This window comes from Callorhinus ursinus, unplaced genomic scaffold (genome assembly GCF_003265705.2).
Source record: "Callorhinus ursinus isolate GAN/ISIS: 27379988/994484 unplaced genomic scaffold, GSC_fseal_2.0 scaffold41, whole genome shotgun sequence".
Classification (NCBI taxonomy): Eukaryota; Metazoa; Chordata; class Mammalia; order Carnivora; family Otariidae; genus Callorhinus; species Callorhinus ursinus.
Genome location: NW_027397103.1, coordinates 13,489,045 through 13,512,122, shown reverse-complemented (window position 1 = coordinate 13,512,122; position 23,078 = coordinate 13,489,045). Strand labels below are relative to the sequence as shown.

The 23,078-nt window shown below is 54.5% G+C and overlaps 1 protein-coding gene across 1 annotated transcript in view; it reads right to left on the bottom strand.

The window, feature by feature from the left end:
* Positions 1–21,038, bottom strand: part of AACS (acetoacetyl-CoA synthetase) — a 62,381-nt gene extending 41,343 nt beyond the window's left edge. Inside the window, exons 1-8 of the mRNA XM_073881306.1 lie at positions 20,739–21,038; positions 13,898–14,001; positions 12,552–12,672; positions 7,299–7,412; positions 4,223–4,320; positions 3,112–3,183; positions 2,121–2,279; positions 1,682–1,775 (exon numbers count right to left, since the gene is read on the bottom strand). Of these exons, the coding sequence (XP_073737407.1) occupies positions 1,682–1,775; positions 2,121–2,279; positions 3,112–3,183; positions 4,223–4,320; positions 7,299–7,412; positions 12,552–12,672; positions 13,898–14,001; positions 20,739–20,871 (895 nt within the window). The 5' untranslated portion in view covers positions 20,872–21,038. The remainder of the gene's footprint in view (positions 1–1,681; positions 1,776–2,120; positions 2,280–3,111; positions 3,184–4,222; positions 4,321–7,298; positions 7,413–12,551; positions 12,673–13,897; positions 14,002–20,738) is intronic.
* Positions 21,039–23,078: the final 2,040 nt, after the last annotated feature.

The window sequence follows — 23,078 nt, the reverse complement described above, 5'->3', positions numbered from 1 at the left end:
TGAATCACAGATCTGTACTTGTGAAACAAATAATGCAACATATGTTAAGAAAAAAGAAAAAGAAGAAGATAGCAGGAGAGGAAGAATGAAGGGGAGTAAGTCGTACGGGGAGACGAACCATGAGAGATGATGGACTCTGAAAAACAAACTGAGGGTTCTAGAGGGGAGGAGGGTAGGGGGATGGGTTAGCCTGGTGATGGGTATTAAGGAGGGCACATTCTGCGTGGAGCACTGGGTGTTATGCACAAACAATGAATCATGGAACATTGCATCAAAAACTAATGATGTAATATATGGTGATTAACATAACAATTAAAAATTAAAAAATAAAACAAATAAATCTTTTTAATAAATAAATAAATACAACAGGCAGGCTCACCACAGCCACATATCTGTTTATACCACACGTGGAACCCGCCATCCTGCCAAGCACACCTCTCTCTCCGCAAGAAGGCATGCCTCCCATGCAGGTAACCCCTTGTTTCTGGAACTGACGTGAAGTGATGGGAACTGACAGGAGTAGCCTCACGACACACTCCCCACAACTTGAGTGTTCTCCCAGGGGTGACAGGGAAAGGCCAGGTCTCCCCCAAGTTCAGACCAGGGTAGAGCCCTCTTCATCCACAAACACGGTGCCTGGGAAGATACCGCCCAGAACGGCCCTTCCATTCCCTTGTGCAGCGGTTCACGACCAACAGCCAGGTTACTCCAAGAGCACAAGCAGTGAAGCCATGATTTCCCAAGAAAATCCCAGTCCTCAACACTGTGGGGAGGTGGGAACCAGAAAGGTGAAGACCCGGGTGACTCGTCTGTGCATGTAAGGGGAAAAGCTATGCAGAAAATTCCTGAGGATCACCAGGAAAACCATTAGGTGGATAAAAGGCACTGTGGTGATGTACAAACATTGCTATTTTATAGCAAAATAGATAGTATTTTTAAAGCTCAGGATTCTAAGATGGGCTGAGAGTTGCTGGTTTATCTAGGAATAAACTTTTTGCCAATAAAAATCCCTTACCACGTACGGAGTGCTGTGTGCCAGGCACCACTCTGGCTTGCCACGGGCGCTCACACATTTGGCCTGCACACCCCCGGGGCAGCTCGATGTCCTTGAGGAGGCAGCGCCAGCTTAAGTCAGTCACCCAGCCTTCCCAACCAGCCAGTGACACAGCTGGGCCTGCAGCCTGGGGCTCTTAACCGTGGGGCCGCCTCCACTAGGGAAGACTCGCCCGTGGGCCAGGAAACCAAAGGGCAGCAGCAGAGAACAGGGCTGGATCCCGGGCAGACCGAAGCAGGAGGAGGAAGAGGGAAGCTCAGGCTGGAACAACCCAGGGAACGAGGCTGTTCGTAGGCAGAGGGCACCGGGGGCAAGGCTTGAGATCGGGGAGGGGCTGCACAGAGCAGGCCTGGGGGAGCCCTGGAAGGGAGCTGAGATGTGGTGACACCTAGCGCCTCTCCTGCTCTCCCCACGCAAGGTGGCAACAAACTTCGGATGAAAGGACCCGGCCTGCATACGGCAAAGACCACAGTGCTTCCGAATCAGAGGTCTGGGCCGGGCTGTGGACAGACTCGGAGGCCCCAGGTGGACGCCGACCTGGCTGGGGAAGCACAGGTGAAGCTCTGAGCCAGTCCAGGAGAGCCGCCCGCACCACAGCTGCCTTCATTCGGCAGTGACGCAGCATACCTGGGATGGCGCGTGCGGCCTGCTGCAGCGCTTCGCCACCAGCCAGGCGTGGCGTCCCGTGGACAGCCAGCTGGGCAGGGACAGCTGCCCCGTTCTGCGCGCATGGTGACCTGAAAACGCCATGAGGGTGCAGGCGCGGTGCTTGGATGCGTGGATGTCAGGGGCTGGACCCCCCACCCATCTGCGGAGAAGCCACTGGACTCAAAAGAAAAAAATGAAAAAAAAAAAAAAAAAAACCAAAATGCCAAAAAAATGCAGGACCTGGAGGTCTGGGGGAGGCTGGAAGGTTGGAGACCCAGGAAACAGAGCACTCTCCCCGCCTGGCGACACCCCCACGCCCAACTGTGTCGGGCTCCAAGCTGAGAATGAAGACATGCGGAAGAGGTGGAAGGAGGGGCGCACGGCAGCTTGGATCGCACACACGCCCAGCTGCGCCCACCGGAGGCAGGATGCAGATGACAGCTTCCCAGAAAGCTTCCCGGAACTCGGGGCGGAGGGAAGCACCTGAGTGGGAAGGCGGCTGGCCTGTCGTTTTCTGACCGCAGGGAGCGCTCTCCCCCGAGACTCCGGCCTTCCCCAGACCCGGGCGTGCTGCAGGCTGCGGAGAGAGCGGAGCCAGGCTGCCATCTAGCGCACACCGGCACCAGCAGAGCGGCCTGGACAGGATGATGATCCGGGAGAGAAGACCGTGGAGAGAACAGCCGGGAGGTGGCTGGACGTTTGCCTGTGTCCTCCCCCCACCCCACCCCCCCCGTGCACCCAGAGGCACAACGCGCCACTGGGACCATCAGGAGCTCTGCTCTCAGGGAGGTCTTCAGGCAGGGGCTTCGCTCCAGCCCCAGAAGGCCGCGCCTGACCCCCTGGGCCACACACAGCTTTCCCGACATCTTCCAGACGGGCTCAAAATCCCCGATGTCACTCAACAACACCCAACTCCTGGATAACAGCTAACACGTACCGACCTGGGTGGGTGCGTCCAGTGCTGCCCCCGACCCCACACTCACAATAATTCTGCAGTCCTCACCAGCTCCCCAGTGTGCACTGAGGCCATGGCCAGAAGCAGCAAAGCCAGACCCAAACCCGGGCAGGAACCACCATATGCCGCACTGCCTTCCCAGCCCTGCTTCTGAGCAACCCACCTCAAGGGCGGGATCCGAGGGAACAGTGCCCAGGGACCGGCGCCGGCCTTCTGCGACCCTCCCTCCCGTGAGGACGCCACTAGCCCCAAGCAGCTCACACAGGCTCGCGGACAGCCTGGGGCACTGGAGAGCCCACATGGAGAGTTCCAGTCTGGGGCGGCCACCCCTCCCTGAACTCAGCAGAGCTGGGTCCTCACCCCAGCCTCAGCCGCTCACTTACTTCTCCAGGCCCCTGGGCCAGAGAAGCGTGTCTGTTCCTCCTTCGCACGGCGTGGGGGAAATGCAACGTACCTGGACCACCTTCACCAGAACAGCAAGCCCCAGGGCAGACGTGAGCTTCAAGCTCATACCCAGAAACCCACCCTGCAGCCAAGACACGCGCCGACCATAGAGTACTGAGCTCCAACATTGCCAGTGGCCGAACCTGCAGCCGAGGTGTGCCAATCCCGGGCCCGAGCCTCCTGTACCTGTTTCATGACCCTCTCTCTCCCCACGGCCCCTGTTTCGCACGAGAGGATAAACAGCTGACCCAGGGGCACATCGCCGGCAAGGCCAGGCCAACCTTCAGCCACTGAGCTACATGGTCCAGTGCCCGGAGCAGGGGCTGTGACGAGAGCGGAGCAGCCCGACGCCAGAAAGAGTGGATGATGGTCATGGATGCCCTCCGGCTCCTCTAACTGGGGTCTGTCCTCATGGCTCCTGACAGCCCCTCGTCCCCAAGGCTCTGCAACCAGGAAAGGTCCCTGGGGCCCCGGGGAAGTCCTGTTCTGCTGCTGCTTCATCCTCCACGGTGGGGTTGAGCATGAGCTGCCTGCCCCTGCCTGGGTCACTCCAGCGGCTGGATGCACCCCAGGTCCTGGGTCCCTGCAGGGTTCACAGAAAGAAAGAGGCCCGCCCTCCTCCCCCACAGAGAACACAGATCCAAAGTAAGAGATCAAAAATGGCAGGGAGGCCTCGGGGGAACCTCTGTGAGCAAACCCAGACGACTGGGTTTGGTACAGGAAATCTTCCGTGGTCATGGATACACGGACAAATGACCAGACCCCTCCAGCTAGATCTCCAAGAGCCATCTGTCACACAGAACACACACTAATGCAGTCCGTACACACGGACGGGACATTAGTAACATAAGAAAGAAGGAAGACTCATTTGTTTTTAGATTGAAAAACAAGACTCCGCTCCTTCTGGCTCCTTCTCTCCCATCATTCTCATGTCACCGGCCATGAGATGGGAGGCCACGGTGACACTGTCGCCTTCCAGCCCCGCCAGTCCTGCGGCACAGCCACCCGCGCCCCTACCCAAGATGTCAGGTGGACAGAGCCCTCCCCTGCGGAAATCACACGGGAAGGTTTCTGCCGCAGTGGCCGCACCCCCAGGGCACTCAGTGGGGACCCCAACTCACGTTCACACCGAAGTCTGGGGACGTGGAGCTCCAGATGGCACCGATGCTCGCTGCAGCCAGCATGGCCTCCACGGCATGCACACTGTTGGGTAAATAACCTGTAATTGGGCACCAGGAGAAAGGCTTGGGTTCAGGGTATGTTGGACGCGGCGGACCTCCAAAAGGTACTTCTGAGAGCCAGGGCAGGAGTGGGGAGAAGGGCTGCCTCTGGCTGATCCAAGGAGCATGGCCAGCCTCACCTCACCCCAGTGCCTGGACATCTCCCACTCACAAGGCCCTACCACTTACCACCAGGCTATCCATGTCACCCCCTCCAACCCAACCTAACCAGAGTGATCCCCACAGCCCTTGCAGGATCCGGCCCAGCCTCCTCTCCCTCCACCCCGCCTCCCACTCTGGGCTCAGTCACAACCTTCTTTCAGTTCTCCAGTCGTTCTAAGCTCCTCCTGCCCCGGGGCCTTTGCACAGGCTGTCTGCTCTGCCTAACCACTCTTTTATGCACACGAGCCCTCCTGACTCTGCAAAGTCATCGCTCAGCTCTTAATGCAAATGAGACTTTCTCAGAGACACCTTCTCCGAGGTCACCCGATAAACTCGGGTTCCCTGGCTGGTCCCCACAAAGCACACTCTATTTTTCCCTCACCAAATTAACCTTAATAATCACCTACATCTAATAGTCGTAACTGGCATTTTTATATCTGATTCTCACGTGAGAGCAGGGATTTGCCTGTCTTGTTCTTTGCTTAACCAAGTGCCTTCTACCATGCCCTGCATATCAAGGCCTTCATATTAGTGAGCTGGCTGGCTGGCAGCTGGATGGATGGATGGATGGATGGATGGAAGGAAAGACGGACAGACAGGGGGATAGATGGGGAAGGAAGGAGAGGCAACAGGGGAATGAAGACGATGAGCAGGACAGTCACGAGACTGTAAGGGGAGGAGAAGAAGCGTAGACCCGCCATCTGGCAAGAGGCTGGGCTTTTATGACAACAGAGGCAGAGACTCTTTGTGGCCAGAGAGACTGTGGTCCATTAAACAGATCAACCTAAATGTTCCAGAGGAAAGGAGCAGGCACAAGTCATCAGAGAGCAGGGGGGCCATGGCCCAGTGCCCCCCCCATCACAACCCCCCAGTGACCACAGAAGCCCTGCAGTCGCAGCACCCAGGGCCCTGAGCACGGCGCCCCCCTTGCTTCCCTCCCCTCTGCTCTCAGGGGCCTACGTGACCACAGCACTCAGGACTCCCGCTCCCTTGGCTTCGCTGTATCTCCCTGCTGGGCCAGGAGCATCCCCGAGGGCAGGGCTGCGCCCAGCATCTGCCACAGGCAGGCCCACGGGGGCCTACTGAGCTTACTGTGTAAACCGTGAGGTCCCCAGGGCAGGACGGGGCCCACCCCCGGGAGGCTGCACACCCAAACTTGGTGGAGGCCGACAGAGGGCCAAGAGATGAGCATGTCACAGACAAGTAAGTGCCCCACGAGCAGCCCCAACTCAGTCTCAGGAGCCCCTCAAGCCTCTCCCAGGGAGTCACTCCCTCACGCCCTCTTAGGGAAACACAGCCCCCGGGGGCCTGGAACTATGGACAGGTCAAGTTAGTGTCCACGCTGCGACACTCACGAGGGGGCGGGTCACCGGGGACCAGCCTGACTGCAGAGTCGGGTGTCCCCAGAGGCCCCGCAGCCGTCTTCCCCGACACACCCGGTTCTCCATTTCTCCTTCTCTCAGAAAATGTTTGCTTCAAAGAGAGATTTTTTTTTTAAGTGAAAATTGGAAAAAGGATCTTCTGAAATCCTTTTCTAGACCTCGAAAGGGTAGACTAAACTGGAAGAAGAACCCCAGATATTGAGGCTTCGACCACGCAATGCCTGCTGTGACCATGGGCCCCACACCCACATTCGCTCACTCCGTGTTCATCATACACCCGCTGTGCGCCCGCCTCCCTGGGGACAGAGACGCGGCAGTGAACAGAAGACCAAGCCCGGTCCTCTGGTATGGGAGGACAGACAGACAGACGCAGGCATGCACACAAATAATCCCAAGATTTCAGGCGGTCTCTAAGGACAACAACAGAACAAAAGCAGCATGTGGGGAGAGAGTGGTGGTGGGTTTTCCGTGGGCTCGCAGGAACCTCCCGGCAGCGAGCAACCACGGGCGGGCCCCATTGAGTAAGAGAGGAGGCAACTTGGTGCGTGCCTACTATCTGGTGCTAGTCAACTAACATGCAAGCATGGACCCCGTGCCCAGCTGCCATCAGCGGAGACATGGGTACAGCCCTTTCCTCGGTTTACACATGATAAGGCCACCCTCTTTGCAAACACACGCTGAACACCCACTTGCTGTGAGCTCCCCAGGGAGAGGCCCAGCAGCGGCTTCTCCCACTGCCACCCCTGCCCCGTGGCCCCAGTCCCACCACCATGGGGGCGGGGGAGGCGGGCTAGCACCCCAACCACCCGGCCTGCACACCACCCGGCCTGCAGGGACGATAAGTCTTCTTATCTCCCGCTGCTGGCCCCCGGGGACACACCCACCCACATCTCAATTCACTACAGTGCCTTGCAGTGGAGACCAGGTCCACACACAGGCCTTTAAACCTTCTCCAAAAGTCAAAGTGAAAAGAAAACTATAAGAAAGAACCTGAATTGCTCTAGGTGGGAAATCATGACTCACCACCCGATTAGGAGAGAACAAAGGAAGGCGGGGACTCGGGGAGGGAGAAGGAGCCAGGCCTCCCTTTCAGGTCTGAGGATTCCAACCCTTCCAGAAGGACAGTCCCTGCCAACCCCACCGCCTGCCCTGCACACCCAGCCCACCACACTCCTGTCAGCCCCGCAGGTGCCCTGCGCCCATGCGCCTCAGGGCCTTTCCATAGGCTGTCCCTCCTGCCAGGACTCCCCTGCCCTCTCCCTGCGCCATGACCTTCCTCGTGCATCTAGCCTCCACCAAGCAAGGATCGCTTAAGTCCTATGAGGCTGCATGTAATCTGCCATCTTGTCCAAAAGTGCCCTCAACCTTCCAAGCCAGTCACTCTGCCCCAGTCTCCTCCCCCGCAGGCCACAACAAGAACCAAAAACACTTACCGACCACCCGGTCTCCTTGTTTCACGCCCATTTTCCTCATCGCTGCTGCAAACAAAGCTACTTGTTGCCGCAACTCTTCAAACGTCACCTTCACAATTTCCTCTTTGCCTTCCCCTGGGAAGAGAAAAGGGACAGGCGGTAGAGACAACCCTAAAAGAAAGGCTCTCAGTCACAGACAAGGAGGAAAACTCACATGGCTTAAACGCAGGTTGGAAACGGGTGCCCAGAACATCACCCAGATGTGGGTTTCCTCAACTTCCTAGGGAAGGGCGTGTATGTGGAAGTCAGCCTAAGACATTAGAATGATCAGCCTCGCTATCGAAGAAACATAAGTGACAACAGCGAGACACGAATTTCCACCTACCAGACGGCAATAACGGAACAGGACGGTGTGCTAGCTGGCCACCACAATGACCCCATTGAACCCCGTCCTTGGTGCTCATGTTCTCAGGTGAGTCTGCACACGTTGATGGGGCCCGAGCCAGGTAACCAACATGACACTGGAGACAAGTGACTTCTGATGCTTGGTCCTAGAAGACACGGCAGCTTCCACCTAGCTCACTCTGGGGGATCTAGCTGCCACGTGGTGAGAAACTGAGGACTCCATGGGAGTGTACCATCTTGGATGTGGAACTGCCCGCCTCGGTCAATCCTTCAGATGATGCAGCCCCTGCCGACATCCTCATTGCAACTTCATGAAGGGCTCCCAAGCCAGAACCACCCTGCTAAGCCATTTCTGAACATGCAACCCACAGAAACTGTGAGACACTAAGAGTTTACTATTTTAAGCCTCTCCTTCTCCCTTTCCCCCTCCCCCTGCTTGCATGCTCTCTCTCTCTCTAAAATAAATAAAATCTTAAAAAAAAAAAAAAGAAAGAAAGAAAATGAATACAACCAAGACTCAATGTTGCATGGGTGTGGGAAAATTATTTGAATGTACTTTCTACTGGAAAGACATTACTCCTCTGACTGTTGTCTTTGATGCAAATATTTTATTCCTGACTAACTGCTGTTTGATTCTATAACATGAAGCATCACTTCTCCAAACATCCTGATTTCTCTTTGGTATAAATCTGGCTTTTCCCATTTCCTTAAAGTTAGGTATGCCTACCCCTGGTTCTTTTCTCTCCTTACTGAGTAGCCTCGTAATTACTTCTCCCATATTTCCACTCCCCCACGTGATTTCCTATCCTGTAAAAATACCCAGTAACCTGAAACCCCTGGTCAAAGACAGAATGTGCTGTGCAGGCAGCTGTTCTTGGAACTTCCACACTGATGGGCTAATGCATACTGCTTCTGCTCTGCTCGCTGGAGCATGAAGGCACCAGTGAACGCCTTCCTTTGGCGGCACCTTGTGGCCTCCCCAGAGATCATATGGACGAGGGATGGGGTCGGCCAAGAATGCCTAAGCGAGCACAAAGCAGAACTCCACAAGTACCTGCACTCAGCTGGGAGAGTGGGAACGAATCAGGAAAACATGCAGAAAGCAAAACACAGTGAGTGACTTTCAAGTCCCCAAGCCAATAACCAGCCGATCTAGGACCCTGCTAAGAAGGTACCCTATTTGTGGGATGCCTGGGTGGCTCAGTCGGTTAAGCGTCTGCCTTCCGCTCAGGTCATGATCCCAGGGTCCTGGGATCGAGCCCCACATCAGGTCCCTGCTTCTCCCTCCACCTGCCGCTCCCCCTGCTTGTGTGCTCTCTCTCGCTCCCACTCTGTCAAATAAATTAATTAAATTAAAAAAGAAGAAGAAGAAGGTACCTTATTTGTAAACTAAATTTGATCCCTGGCTTGAGGGCACTTATTTCCACTGCAAATAAAAGGGGAGCTCATTAGAAGAAGGGGTTCTCCTACTTAAAGGGAAGGAACGGCGGGGCTGGGCAGGGAGAGGGGGCAGGGACAAGTGTGAAACAGCCACCACACACCCGGAATGACCACCTTACCTCCCTCACCCACGCTCAGGGCACAGCTGGACTTAGGAAAAGAGGGTCTGGGTGCAGCCAATATACACGTGAGGGGGAGGGGGAGAGCGTGAGCGCGCGGCCACCCACAAGACTGGTCTGTTTTCCCACTAGCATCACCGATTTTCAGGTTTGTTTCGTTTTGTTTGTCAGAAGATTCACATCTGACCTTCCCCACTTTCCCGAGGGAGAAACTGGGACCCGGTGCGGTGCCTGAGGTAAAAGTGCAGAGACCTCTGACGGGAGCAGGAAAAACGATCAAAGACAGGCCCAGCGTTCCCGCCCCTCCGCTCACCAAGGGACCCCAGCGCCTGGGGCAGGGCAGCCCCTGAAGGGCCTCTCGCGGGCAGAGAGAACGTGCTGGATCCACACACCCGAACGTGGCTGGGACATAAAAGGAAGGAAGCACTGACAGTTGCCACAGCGCGGAGGGGCCTTGAAAGCATGAGGCCAAGCAAGAGGCCAGACACCAAGAGCCACACGGGATTCCATCTCTAGGAAACGTCCAGCACGGGCAAACGCGAGGAGACAACAGACACCGGTGGGTGCCGGGTCTGAGGAGGGGTGTCCCTTTGAGGTGGCAGAGACAGCAGGAACTAGACAGAGGTGGTCCTTGACAACCCTGTGAAGATGCAAAGAACCACTGACATGCGCCGCGCAAGGGCATGGATGACTCTCGTGGCTGAAATCCCCCTTGAAGGAGGCCCACTCTCCCAGCTTCCGCCGCTCTCTGCCTCCCGGAGGCTGTGGCCGCCAAGCACCTCCAGCCGGTTCCCTGCCGGGGGCTATTGTGACCAGGGTCACGTAGCAGGCATGCCCGTGTCACACACGCGGCTCACTACTGAAACCCTGTAAACCAACTCCTATTAGACTTCAAGGGTGTAAGGAACCCCAGGCAAATGTGCTCCTCCATTCATTTTACAAAGCTAAAGCTTAGCCCACTGGCTCCAGCTCAGAGTGTGCCTGCATTTCACACACCTCACCTAGCGGCCACCACAGCGTAGCCCAGCCCACCTTCAGCGCGCTCAGAGCACCGACGTGAGCCTCCCGCTGGACAAAATCACCTGACTACGGCACTGACAGTGACAGACGATGCAGGTGGCATCTGTGACCCTCGTGATCGCGTGGCTGACGGGGAGCGGCGGCCGCCGCCCAGCATCACAAGACAGGATGGGCCCACAGGTCGTGAGCCCGGGCGACAAGATCCAGATACAAAATTCCAAGTACGCTTTCTACTGAATGCGCTAAACCATTGTGAAGTCAAACAGTCCTAAGCTGGGGACCACCCGCATGGTTTTCTTATCGTGCGCCTCACTCCAATGTCAGCCGTCCTGGTCAACACCATGTTCCCAACGCTTTGCACTGAAGAGACATTTGAGACAGATCTGAGAACGAGTGAATGGACGGATGGACGTGCAAATACCTCCTTGAAAAGCAAGGGAGAGATGCAGGACTCGTGTAGTGTCCCCATTCCCAAGGCTACTTATTTACGTGCTCAGCCCAAACTGCATCCGGGCTAAGAACCAAGGAAGGGAGAATAATACCGAACAGCCCAAACACTACATAAAGGCAAGACTCTGTGGTTCTTAACCAACAATATGCATCAGAAGCAACCGTGGGCTTTAAAAATATACATGAGCCTGGGCCCCATCCCTGGAAGGTGTGCTCTAGGAAGCCACGGTAGGAACTGGACAGCCAGGATTTAAAAGCCACACGGGGATTTCAGAGGTATAATCTCAACTGAGAGCTATGCACGTTTCCCCTGTGGCGGAAACTGCCGTATACACATGTATACACATTCACTCATTTAAGCTCTACAATATTCCTGAATAGGTACTCTCCTCCTCTCCATTAGACAGAGGTAGAAACAGACCCAGAGAGGCTAAGGGGCTCACCCAAGGTCAGCTACCCCTACTTCAGGCACTACCTGGACAAGCATAATTATCTGACTTGTAACACCACTTCTGACAACAAATAGTAACTTGTAACGTAGACAGGGGTTGCAAGGACTGAGAGCAGGTGGCAAGAGACAAGAATTGGGCAGGTGACGGCAGGGGGCACAGCTACCTGAGCTCCCTTTGCAAAGGAGGGAGCAGACCATCCCACACACGTGGACAGCTCGACAGCATTAGATTCTGTCACCATCCCAAAACTGGAAGCCGTGAGTCATGAACACCAAAGGTCCAGTGAAGTTCAGTCTCCTCTGCGGATGCCCTATTTCCTCACAACCCAAGTAGCACATGCTGTGTCTAAAATGAGTAAGTAAAGCTTTATCACTCAAAGGAGAAAAACATAGTCATCTGGAAAATCCACCGTGAAACACCTCAAACCTTAACCAATACAATATAAATCCAATGTTACTTTTTTACAAAACTTCAGGCTTACCAAAAACCTAATTAATTAGGAGGCCAACCACAGTGTCTCCTTACTAAGGAAACTCCCCGTTTATTTCAAATATTTTATGGCAACTCTTCTGGAACCTGCTTAGTACATAAATTAGAAAATTCTTTAAACTTTTTTTTTTTTAAAGAGAAGTCAACAGGCAGAGATTCTAGCTGTAGTTCCCTCACTAACTGTCCCGGTGACTCTGAGCTGGTTACTTCATATTTGGTGTCTCAATTTCTCCCATAAAACATGATCACATGAATGTCCCCTCCCTTTCTCAGCAAGAAGAAAAAGTCAACAGAGGTCTTAATGATGTCGGAAAGGTGCCAAGGGCAGCCGTTACAGAAAAACAGTATGGAGGAGGTTCCTCGGGAAATTAAACTTAGAGTCGCCATACGATCCACCTCTGGGTATCTACCCAAAAGGATCCAAAGCTGGACCTCAAGGAGCTTTGTGCACACCCATGTTTGTCATAGCCTATTCACAACAGCCAGGAGGTGAACGTGACCCAGGTGCCCCGTGACAGATCAACAGACACACAAGATGTGGGGTATCCAAACAAGGGAATACATACAGCCTCAGAAAGGTAGGAAATCCTATCACACACGACTACACGGATGGACTCTGAGGACACCATGCCGAAACAGGGGGAGGGTGGAACCGTTCTGCAGAGCTGCTGCACAGCAACGGGAAGGCACCCAACACTACGGAACTGGATGCTTAAAAATGGTCCAGACGGTACATTTAATGTTACCCACTTTTTACCACAATAAAAAAAGTGCCAGAACATCGTTTGAAAACACACCCGGCAATCTGGATGTTTGCAGCCCCTCCAGCCACGTGGCCCTTCGTGTGCGTGGCACAGGATGCGGACAGAGGGAAATGCACTGGGGCCATGAGGACTCACTTGCAGCGTATAGGGCGACTCGGTCATTGTCTTTGTGCCGCAGGAGGTTTTCCGCGTAGTTTAGACGACTGCCTTTGAACCACTCGGGGACATCTGTGATTCCTTTCGATGTGTCCACAACCTACCGAGAACGACAGCAAACCAAGACACGCACCCAGATGAGATCTACACCAGGAATAAATACAAGTGACTCTGCTTCCCGGGAAGCCCACTAACTCACTGGCCCAAGGCCTCATTAGATCGTTTCATAGACTGAGCACTGGACTGGCCTCCAGGCTTGGAACTGACAGTTCCAAGACAGGATTTCACATGTGCAAGTTGCTGGGAAGAGATCTTCAGCGTTCTCACCACAGGGAAAGTGAGGCAATGGGTGTGTTAATCCCACAGTGTGTCTGTATATCAGATCGTCACCTTGGGCGCTTTAAATAGGTACGGTTTCATGGCTAATTATTCCCCCATGAGGTGTTTTTTTTTTTTTAAAAAAAAAGGAAATGAATGCCAAGGGAAAACAGCATCCCCACAAATGAACTCTTTCAGCAGACCTGTATGAAGCACCTACTCTATGAGAGGTGCAGGTGCCAGAAAGTAAGTAAGACAGGTGGGCACCTGCCCAATGCCGCAGGCTCTGACCACACACACTGAAATCTGGGAGACGGAGCTCCAGGACCCACCCGCCCCTCCCACCGCAACCCCCCAGAGCCGGAGCCGGGCCCCTAGCCTCCTTCCTCCATGGGCTGGAACCTCGATATCCTTCCCCAAGTGCATATACAGGTGAGCCTCTCAGAACAGTTCACCCCACAGTCACACAAAAACACAATTAAGTTATACTTTGAGTAACAGGACCCACTTTCCCCAGATTGACGGACAGCATGAGGCGTCAGAACGTTCCCTGAACTCCAGGTTTAAAAAATAATAAAACTACTGACAATTTAAAAAAGAACAATAATGTGAATGTATTTAATAACACCATGGAACTGGACGCTTCAAAATGGTTAAGATGGTAAATTGTGGGAAAAAAAAAGATGGTAAATTGTGTTATGTGTCTTTTACCACAATTAAAATTTTTTTAAGATAAAATAAAAATAAAACGGTGATGCCCTGCATGTAGAATCGCCCAAGTTCCCAGGACAGGGCCTGAGGTCCACACATCACAGAGTCCAGAGGTTGCCTGGTCTCCATGGAGTCTGTGACCTCAACACAATTTTCTGCCAACTCTCTAGAACAATGACTTTTTCCCACTGATGCGAGGCGTCAAAAGAAAATATGATTCAGTATTCCCAAAAACAAACACTTTATTTTGGAACATAACCATAAAAAGGTAATGCATAAGTAAAATCCCTACTTACCTCATCATACATGCGTGAGAAGACAATTCCACTGAATTTCCAGAACTCCGCCCAGAAGTCTGGATAGGATTCAACTGACCAGTGGTATAAGTCATCATAATTTTCTAAAAACAAAATAAAATGGCACATGGCTCAAACCAATCTTAGAAAGTCTTGGCAGTCCAATAAGAAGACGGGGACACACGTAAGGAATTAACAGTTATGTCTGAGCGGTTTGAAGGTGTCTGACAAGAAATGGTCTGGGGGAGGTGGGGTATCCCAATTCTTACCCCCCAGAGCAAACCCACCACTGCCGGGCAGTGGTTCCATATCATAGCCAGCGTGCCTAAGAACATGGACTCTGGAGCCAGAAGTCCTGGCTGCAAATCCTGGCCTGGCCGGTTATTAGCTGTGCGACCTTGTGGAGGTTACTTGAGCAAACTGTGTCTCGGTTTCCCCATCTGTGAAATGGAGATGGTTAATAGCACCCCCTCTTGGCAGGGCTATTGGGAGCATTTAAATGAGCATAAGCACATGCATGAGACAGATGCTAGAACAGGACCTTGGACCAAATCAGAACTCCATTAAGCTTGCTATTATTACACCATACAAACAGGAAAGTCATATCCAATAGATTTGAAAACACAGAAGTGCAAAACTAGGAGCTTATTGATGACTTCTTGTGCCAGTAACAATGTTTGGGGGAGAGAGGAACAGGTATTTATTTTGATTTTTGAATAAGCCATATGATTCAAGGTAACAGAAGTGCAGAAGGTCATTCAGGAAAAGTCTCTCCATCTTGCCCCACAATCATCTAACTTTTCTTACCTAGAAGTAACCAGTTAAAGAGATTTGTGTGTCCTTCCAGATTTTATGTATGAGTAAATACATCCCTCTCTCCGGCTTTCACACAAATGAAAACTCGCTCTTCTTCCCACCTGGTTCCAATCCTGGGGAAAGTCGCTGCCCCTCACTGGGCCTTTTTAATCGCCACATATTTTCGGTAGGCTCTCCATTCATATGCTGGTGCTCCAAGGATGTGGTAACAGGAGGAAGATGACCAGCAGGTGTCAGGAACAGAAAAAAATGGCCTAATATGATGGCTGGGCTGAATTCTCTCGCTGCCATCCGTCAGCTAAAGACTTAATGGTCCTCCCTGTTCCCAGCCCTGGGGGCCAGGGAGGGAGCACACAGAGGAAGGGAGAGATCTCTGAGAGCAGGAGCATGCTGCAGGAGGAGGGGCTGGCCCTGGCAGCAAGGGCAGGGTCAGGACACTGGGAGGAAGCCAAGAGCCCAGTTAAAGAGTGCTGGAGTGAGTGGGTCTGCAGCAGGGATGGAGATGGGTCACCTGGATGAAATGCGGAGAGGCAGGACAGAGGTCGTACAGTGATCAGGGAACGGGGGCTTCAGGCCACCTCCTCCAAGCCCCAGGAGAACGGCCCTCCGGCCCCACCCACCTACTCACGCCAGGGGCCAGAGAGCAGGTCCACCAAGCATGCAGGGAAAAACGCCAGGGACCGGGCATCTGGAAGGCTGGGGCCAACCCTGACTCTAGAGACCACGCTTGGGGACCTCAGGTAGGCCAGTCTTGGGGACTCAGTTTCCCTGTGTGTCACCTGGAAATTGACTGGAGGAGGGCATGGATGCCCCCATGACCGTGGAGAGGTAACACTGCGCTCCAGGGTTGGGCTGGACGACCTGCATTAGAATCTCGGCTCTGCCACTTACGACACAATGACGGTGGGCAAGCTGCTCCACCCTCTGAGCCTCGGCATTGTCAACTGCAAGATGGGAATAACAACAGTGACCCCGAGGAGCAGTAGAGCATGTTGCTTAAAGACAAAGGCTCCAGAGTGCAACAATCCGGGTTCAGATCCCGCCACTTTCCATGTGAGCTCAGATGAGTAATCAATCATCTCTGGACCTCAGCTTCTCCTCCATGAAAGGAAGAGAATGGTACTTGTCACAGGGTCACTGTCAGGACTGAAACAGTCAGAACACATGAAGCACTAAGAACAGTGCTTGGCAGAGAGAAAGTACCCGGCGTGACAGCCACTGCAGCCACTGCTGGTCACATCCTGCAGAAGCACGACCCACAGCGGGCTAGCAGACAGGACGGGCTGTGCAAGTACATGGAAGTGTTAATGAGCAGGACTCCGGGTCCAGAAGGGGGGGCGGGAGAGGGAGCCTCCACCCTGCCCGCACTAGGCAAACAGGCCCACAGCTCCATTCTCTCCCAGTCTTTTGTTTGTTTTTGGTCACCTTGATCCTCGCAAAGGGCAAATAGTTCCGGCACCAAAAATTCCTTCAGGCTCACACAAGAGATGGACCAGAGGCTTCACACCCACACCTCCACTGAAGACTACAAAAGCCCATCAAGAGTGAGTCACCAGCAGCATCCGCGAGGGAGGAAGATGCCACCCGCCTGCCAATCTGGGGACTGAGTGGTCTCGACAGCAACCCAACATCACAAGGACCGTAGAGGACAGCAGAGAAACGGAAGGACTCGGTGCAGAGACTTCTCCACCGCTGACGACCCAGCCAAGTCATCGGGGACCCCTCTTCAGACACGCCCTTCCGGCTCCTGCTCACACACTCCTGGCCCCCACTCACAGGCAGCATCCCAAAGCCCGGATGATCCGCCACAGGCCTGTGTGGTTCAGGCTGCACGCTGCTCGTGAAGAACTGGAACTAGCTGTCAACGTACTAAAGTCAGGTTTCAAATGAAATTCAGTGTCGCTGCCTTCTCCTGAGACAAGAGAACAGCTGTGACTGGCTCCCGTTTCTCACCTCTGCCCTCACCTCCCTGTGCTGTTCCCTCCCCACACTGAGCAGGACTCATCCGTGTCACCAACAGGATAGTATGGAAATGACCAAGGGCGACTTCTGAGGCCAGCTCCCAACAGCGCAGCCCCCGCCTTGCTCTCCCAGATCACTAAGGCACCATCCCACCACGTAGTGACAAGCAACTACAGAGCTGGGTGACAGCCGCGCCCCACCCTCACCCACATGCCCAAGGCCACATACCGCGGCACAGACTAATGATTCCAGAAACAGACTACAGACGGGCTACTCACAGCTGCGACAACCCAACCAGGACTGAACTTCCGTTTTCCCAGCTGGGGAAAGGGGGTGAAAGCAGCACCTACCTGGCCAGGTTACTGAGGATGGAGTCGGCGGATGCGTGTGTAAAGCACCCACTAAGGGGGCGCCTGGGTGGCTCAGTTGGTTGGGCGACTGCCTTCGGCTCAGGTCATGATCCTGGAGTCCCGGGATCGAGTCCCGCATCGGGCTCCCTGCTCGGCGGGGAGTCTGCTTCTCCCTCTGACCCTCTTCCCTCTCGTGCTCTCTATCTCTCATTCTCTCTCTCTCAAATAAATAAATAAAATCTTTAAAAACAAAAAAAGCACCCACTAAGTTGACTGGTACTATGCCCATCACCCTCTGGGTCCCCGTAGGCATCTGAATGTGCAAGTCTTGCTTTCCCTTCACCCTCTTCTTCCTCTCCACCTACGAGACTTTTGACCAGCCTACACCTCCAAGTCTCAGCTCAGGATCCTGTCTGCCAGAGCCAACACGCCCTGGGGCGCCCGGGAGGCGACAGCAGGCTGCCGTGCGCTGGCGCTCGGCCCTGATTCACTCGCCGCACTGCTAGCCCGCACGAGCTTTCTCCTCCAGCTACACTTGAGCTATTTGAGAACAGGGAGCAAGCCTTCAATCTGTGGGCAAACGATGTCCCAGCTGCTCCAACACTGAACTGAGCTGTAGCTTGTGGTACACCGGAAGACACGTGGCACAGGCCACCAAACCAGCAGGTGCTTTGAAGGGGGTGTCCCTCCCCTAATCAAGGCGGGGGGGGCTGGTGCGTGTAGCATGCGCCCTGGGGTCTTGCAAAAGAGGCCTCACACCACAGGCACAAATGCTGGGCTGCAGCTGTGGGCTGCTCCATAAGGGGTTCGCATCCTGAGGGCCCCCAGGTCTACGTGGGCTTGGCAGGGAGCCCTCAGGTGAGCTCCGCTAGAAGCAGTGACAATAAACCAAGCAATGGCCCTGGGTGCGGGAAAGAGAATAAGTAAGCTCACCCAGATCGGGCAGCTCCTGAACGGCGGGGATAGAGACCTCACGCCAACCTCGGTCTGGGGGTTTGGGCTCATGGCCAGGTGGCCAGGCGGGAGGATGGCCCCCAGCCGTCCAACCTCGGAACCAGAGCACAACTGAAGCGACCCGTGAAGATGCGTACTTTGCTCTCTCTCTGTACATGCGAGCGACAGCATTGCTCAAGACTGCATACCAACTACACACAAGACCCCGGGGGGTGGGGGGGAGTACAAGTTCAAGTGTGCAGTCTTGAAGCGACTAGAATACTCACAAATTAATGGAAAGACGAGGCAGAATGAAAGTCCAAATTACATGCATTTGGAGAGCAGATGAAAGGAGAAAACATTCAAAGACAATGATCAAAAACAAGGCAGCATGTGAGTTGGCTCTTAAAGCCCAAAACCGCCAGGGCTGGGCCTCTGGAAGCAGCAGGCTGGCTCAACCATCAGGAGTGGAAGAGTAAAAGACAAACACCAAGGAGCGCCTGAGGGCTCAGTCATTAAGCGTCTACCTTCGGCTCAGGTCATAATCCCAGGGTCCTGGGATCGAGCCCCGCATCGGGCTCCCTGCTCAGCGGGGAGCTTGCTTCTCCCTCTCCCACTCCCCCTGCTTGTGTTCCGTCTCTCGCTGTGTCTCTGTCAAATAAATAGATAAAATCTTTAAAAAAAAAGAGAGAGAGACAAACATCAAGCTCTAAAGCTCCCCCAGACCAAGAGGAGAACCCCGCTCAGTCTAGCTTATTGCCACCACATGGTGACACAGACGCAGCATCACAGACCTTTGGGTTTTCAAAACAAGTTGGAAATCTTGCTTTCCCTATGCAGTCTCCCAGTGTGTGAGCCACCTGAGCCAAGTCTTCAGGTCCAGTCTGGGCCTGGACCCCCAGCCCACCGCCCCGAGCAGGCCGACTGGGAGTGCTCAGGAGTGTTTACACAGCGACCCACGGACCAGCCAGGTGCAGGTGACCGCTGGGCCTGAGGGCCTCCTGTCACCCTCATACCACCCACTGACACAGGTCCTCTCATCATGCCCATTTTACAGCCAGGGAAAGTGAGACTCAGGGAAGATCTGGTGACTTCCTCCTGATCACAAAGAAGTGGTGGAGCCAGTTCGAAATCCAGGTAGTCAGGTCGGATGTGTCTCACCCACCTCACAACTCATGTGCCATCACTTCCTAAAGTGCCACGGCTAGTTAAGCACAGGAGAAGAATATTATACTACTGCCAGCAGGGGAAAGAGACAGAATCGAGGGGAGGTAACACAGGCGAATGTTCCACTCCTGGCTCTTCTTGGGGGAGAAGGAATCAGGTCTGTTCTCCCCCAACCAGACACACATTATTTACCCACTACTACCTGGAAGGCCCCCAAGTAATAAGCCACATCTGTCTCCAAGGTGCTCCCTGTCTAGTGAGCAGGAGGGAGGGAGAGCGAGAGAGCTGGGTTTGCCAAGGGAAGGGGCTCAGTGGAAGCTATGACACCCATCCTACGGTGGAGGGCTTGGAAGCTGCCAGGTGGCACTGTGCGATTTCACGGTCAACAAGGGGCCATTGTGAGCCTCTGAGCCAAGGAGTGACAAAGTCAGACCTGTGCTCCGGCGAAGCAAGCAGGGTGTACAGAAGGGAGGAGGAAGGAAAAGCAGGAAGCAGGAAACCAGCCAGTGTTCGGGGTAGAGGGAACAAGGGCCCCCCACAAAAAGGGGGGATTAAGAAGGAAGGCAGTGTTGCTGAGGACTCCCCTATGCAGGGCAGACGACCCAGTCTCCACTTCTGTGAGGATTACTGAGAACGGTGATGCCACCGACAGGAACACAGGAGTCCCAGAAGCCAGCCGAGGGCCACGAAGGGGAGGAAAGTGGCTGTGAGGAGCTAAAAACCCCTGAAGGTGGGAAATGTCCTGCAGGAAGTCGGACAAGCCAGCCAGAGCCAGAGGGAAGCACGTGCAGGTGCTTCTCACCCAGAAAAAGGGCCTCGTCTGCCCAGCCCACATGCAGCCAGGCCAGGCTGTTTCTGAGAGCCAGGGTGGTGGCTGGAGGGAGGGCCCGTGGCTAGGTTCTGCAGCAGGCTGCGAGCGTAAACAGGAGGGGAAGGAGTCTCGCCCCAATCCCAAAGGCTCTACCTGACCGTCTTTCTCCTAGGTGCCTGAATTCCATGGCAGCCCTTTAGTAAGCTCAAGATGAGGGGCCTAGGAGGGGACACAACACAAGGGGCTACTGGCTGGCAAGGGACCCCCCCACAAACATAGGAGAAGAGCTACAAGTCAGAAAGACCCTATGTCTGGGAGGAAGCCCCCCCCCAGGCCACAGTGCAAGACCCCAGGAGCCCCTCACCTCACAAGTAGGAAGACTAGCAAGGGATCTCAGTCCCCAGAGGTTCCAAGGCCCGGGAGGGGTGGGGGCGAGCGGGGGCGGGTGAAGACCCCTGCCGGGGACATAGATGCTACAGTCAGGAGGAGTCCTGCACAGACAAGGGGGCAAAACCCCACCGTCAGAAGGTGCCCCACCCCCTGGAGAGAGGGCCTCCACTGCCAGGGGCTCCTCCAAGCCCCGGAACAGGGAAACTGAGAATCAGGGGATTATTCCAACAACCAGGAGGGGCCCTGACAGCAACGCCCCGGAGAAGGGGGCGCCCCGGTCCCCAGGAGGGGGTCCCTCTGCCAGGGGGCCCTTCGGACCCCGAGGGGGAGCCAGACTTCTGGAGGCCACGGCCCGGTGGGCGGGGGGAGCGGTGGTGGCCGCGGAGCCCCCGGGCCGCGTGCCCGCACTCACCCAGCGCCAGGCCGCAGGCGGCGCCCACAGCCGCCCGGAAACGGTCCATCTGCGTGTTCTTCTTGCTGTCAGGCTCCCACATCACCTGGCACTCCAGGATCTCCTCCCGGCCGGACCGCGGCTGCTTGGACATGGCTGCGGCGGGGGGCGGCGTGGACTGTGCTGGGACCGGGACCGGGGGTGGGACCGGGCGGGGGGCGGCAGGCGGAGCGGCAGGGTCCCGGGGCGGCGGGTGAGCGGCACCGACGGGTGGCAGGCAGCACGACTGAGCGCGGCGCGGGCGCGTCTGCGGGATCCCCGGCCGGCCCCGCCCCTGCCGGGCCCCGCCCCTGCCAGGCCCCGCCCCTCCGCGTGTAACCCTCCGCCGCTGCCGAACCTCGCAAAGGAGTGCTCCCCGCCGCGCCCTACCGCGGCCGGGACTCGAACCCGCGCGCGGTGGGTGGAGTTGCGCAGGCGCGTTGCGCCCGGGCTCCCCATCCTCACCTGGGACGGCAAGGGGTTAAAGCAGCACGGGAAGCCGAGAGGCGCTGGCCGGTTCCTGTGCTCATTCGTTCGCTATTGATTTGTTCTTCCTGCGGATTATTGACGGAGCGCCTGCTGGGTGCCGGGCACGGTGCAGGGCTTTGCGGATACAGCAGTGAACGAAGCAAAGTTCCTGCCTTGTGTCAACAGGGGATAAGGGACGAAGAAGATGTCGTATATACGTCATACATAGTATAATGCATGCAGTGAAATATGTAGTATACCAATGAGTGTCGTATAAATAATACGTGTACAGTTATTCATGTAATAAAAGGTATTAAGTACTATGGAAAGAAAGCAGGGAAGGATAGAAAAGACGGAAGGAGTGTTTCTATTTAAATAGAGTCGTCAGGGAAGATTCCATTGAAAAGGTGACGTCTGCCACCAACTTGAAGCAGGTGACAGGAGTAATGAGCTCTTCAGTATCTGGGGGAAAGTTTCCAGGCAGAGATGACAGCAGGTGCTAAGGCCCTGAGCAGGAGTGTTGGGTGTGGTTAGAGAACTAGTAAAGGGTCCAGCCTTTTTCTTTGACTTGAGAGACCTGGAGTAGAAGATAAAGTCAATGAAGGAAGAGTGGCCGCACAAGTGGCTCCTAAGGACAATGAAGACCAGCTTTTACGATGGGCAAGATGGGACCGCTGAAGGTTTTGAGCAGAAGAGGGTCATGTTCTGACTGTAGCTGTAATAGGAATTCCTCTGGCTGCTGAGTTGAGAATAGATTTCAGGGAGCAGGTATAGAAGCAGGGAGACCAGTTAGGATGATGTTGAAAGAGATGATGGTGGGGCGCCTGGGTGGCTCAGCTGGTTGGGCGTCTGCCTTCGGCTGGGGTCATGGTTCCAAGGTCCTGGAATCAAGCCCCACATGGGGCTCCCGGCTTGGCGGGGAGTCTGCTTCTCCCTCTCCCACTCCCCCTGCTCATGCTCTCTTTCTTTCTCTCTGTCAAATAAATAAAATCTTTTAAAAAGAGAGAGAGAGAGAGATGATGGTGGCTGGACCAGGTGGCAGATGTGGAAATAGAAAAATGAGACTTGGGGTATATTTTGAAGGTTAATTTATTACACTCCTACTGTGCGTGGGTTGGCACTGTGCTACGGACCTTCCCACATTCCTTGTAACTTATTCTCCCAATAACCCAGTCAGCTTCTCCCAGGCACATTTTTTTTTTTTTTGCAGTGTTGGAGTTTTATGAAGCAACCCCATCACTAAATCAGAAACAGCTTCCATCTCTCAATCACCACGAAAAAAACATAGGTTCTAATCTAAAACAGGATGCTTGCTATATAAACATGACTTCCAGGATACCTGGCTTCCTGACCTCCAAGTCCTAGGGCCAGCATCTCATCTGGCTCTGTGTTTGAGTTACCACCCTTGTGAAGGCATGAGTTCATCTTGACCCAGAAGGAGATTCATCTTTGAAGGATTCATGGTTTTTTTCAACAGGAGCAAAATCCTTGTTTCACCGGTTCACCAGGGTTCCCAAAGCCTGATCCATAGGAGGAGCTCAAGAAAGAGTCATTCATTCAGAAATGCCTAGTGTGTGCCTCCGTGGGCTAGGCAAGGGGGTTCTGCTATGTAAAGCATAGACCTCGCCTTCCAGGGCCATGCAAATCAGAGTTTGATGAGGGGATTGGCCAACTCTCATGGAGCGGGCAGAGGACTGGATTTATACACCTGATGGCCACTTGATTCATTCTTAATCCCTTCAGCCTGGCCCACCCAACCAGGCACAGCATCTGTAGGGGAACCCAAAGGAGAGGTAAGCTATAGCCAAAATATCAACACTTCCACACACACACCTTTGGCAATACCTTTTCAGG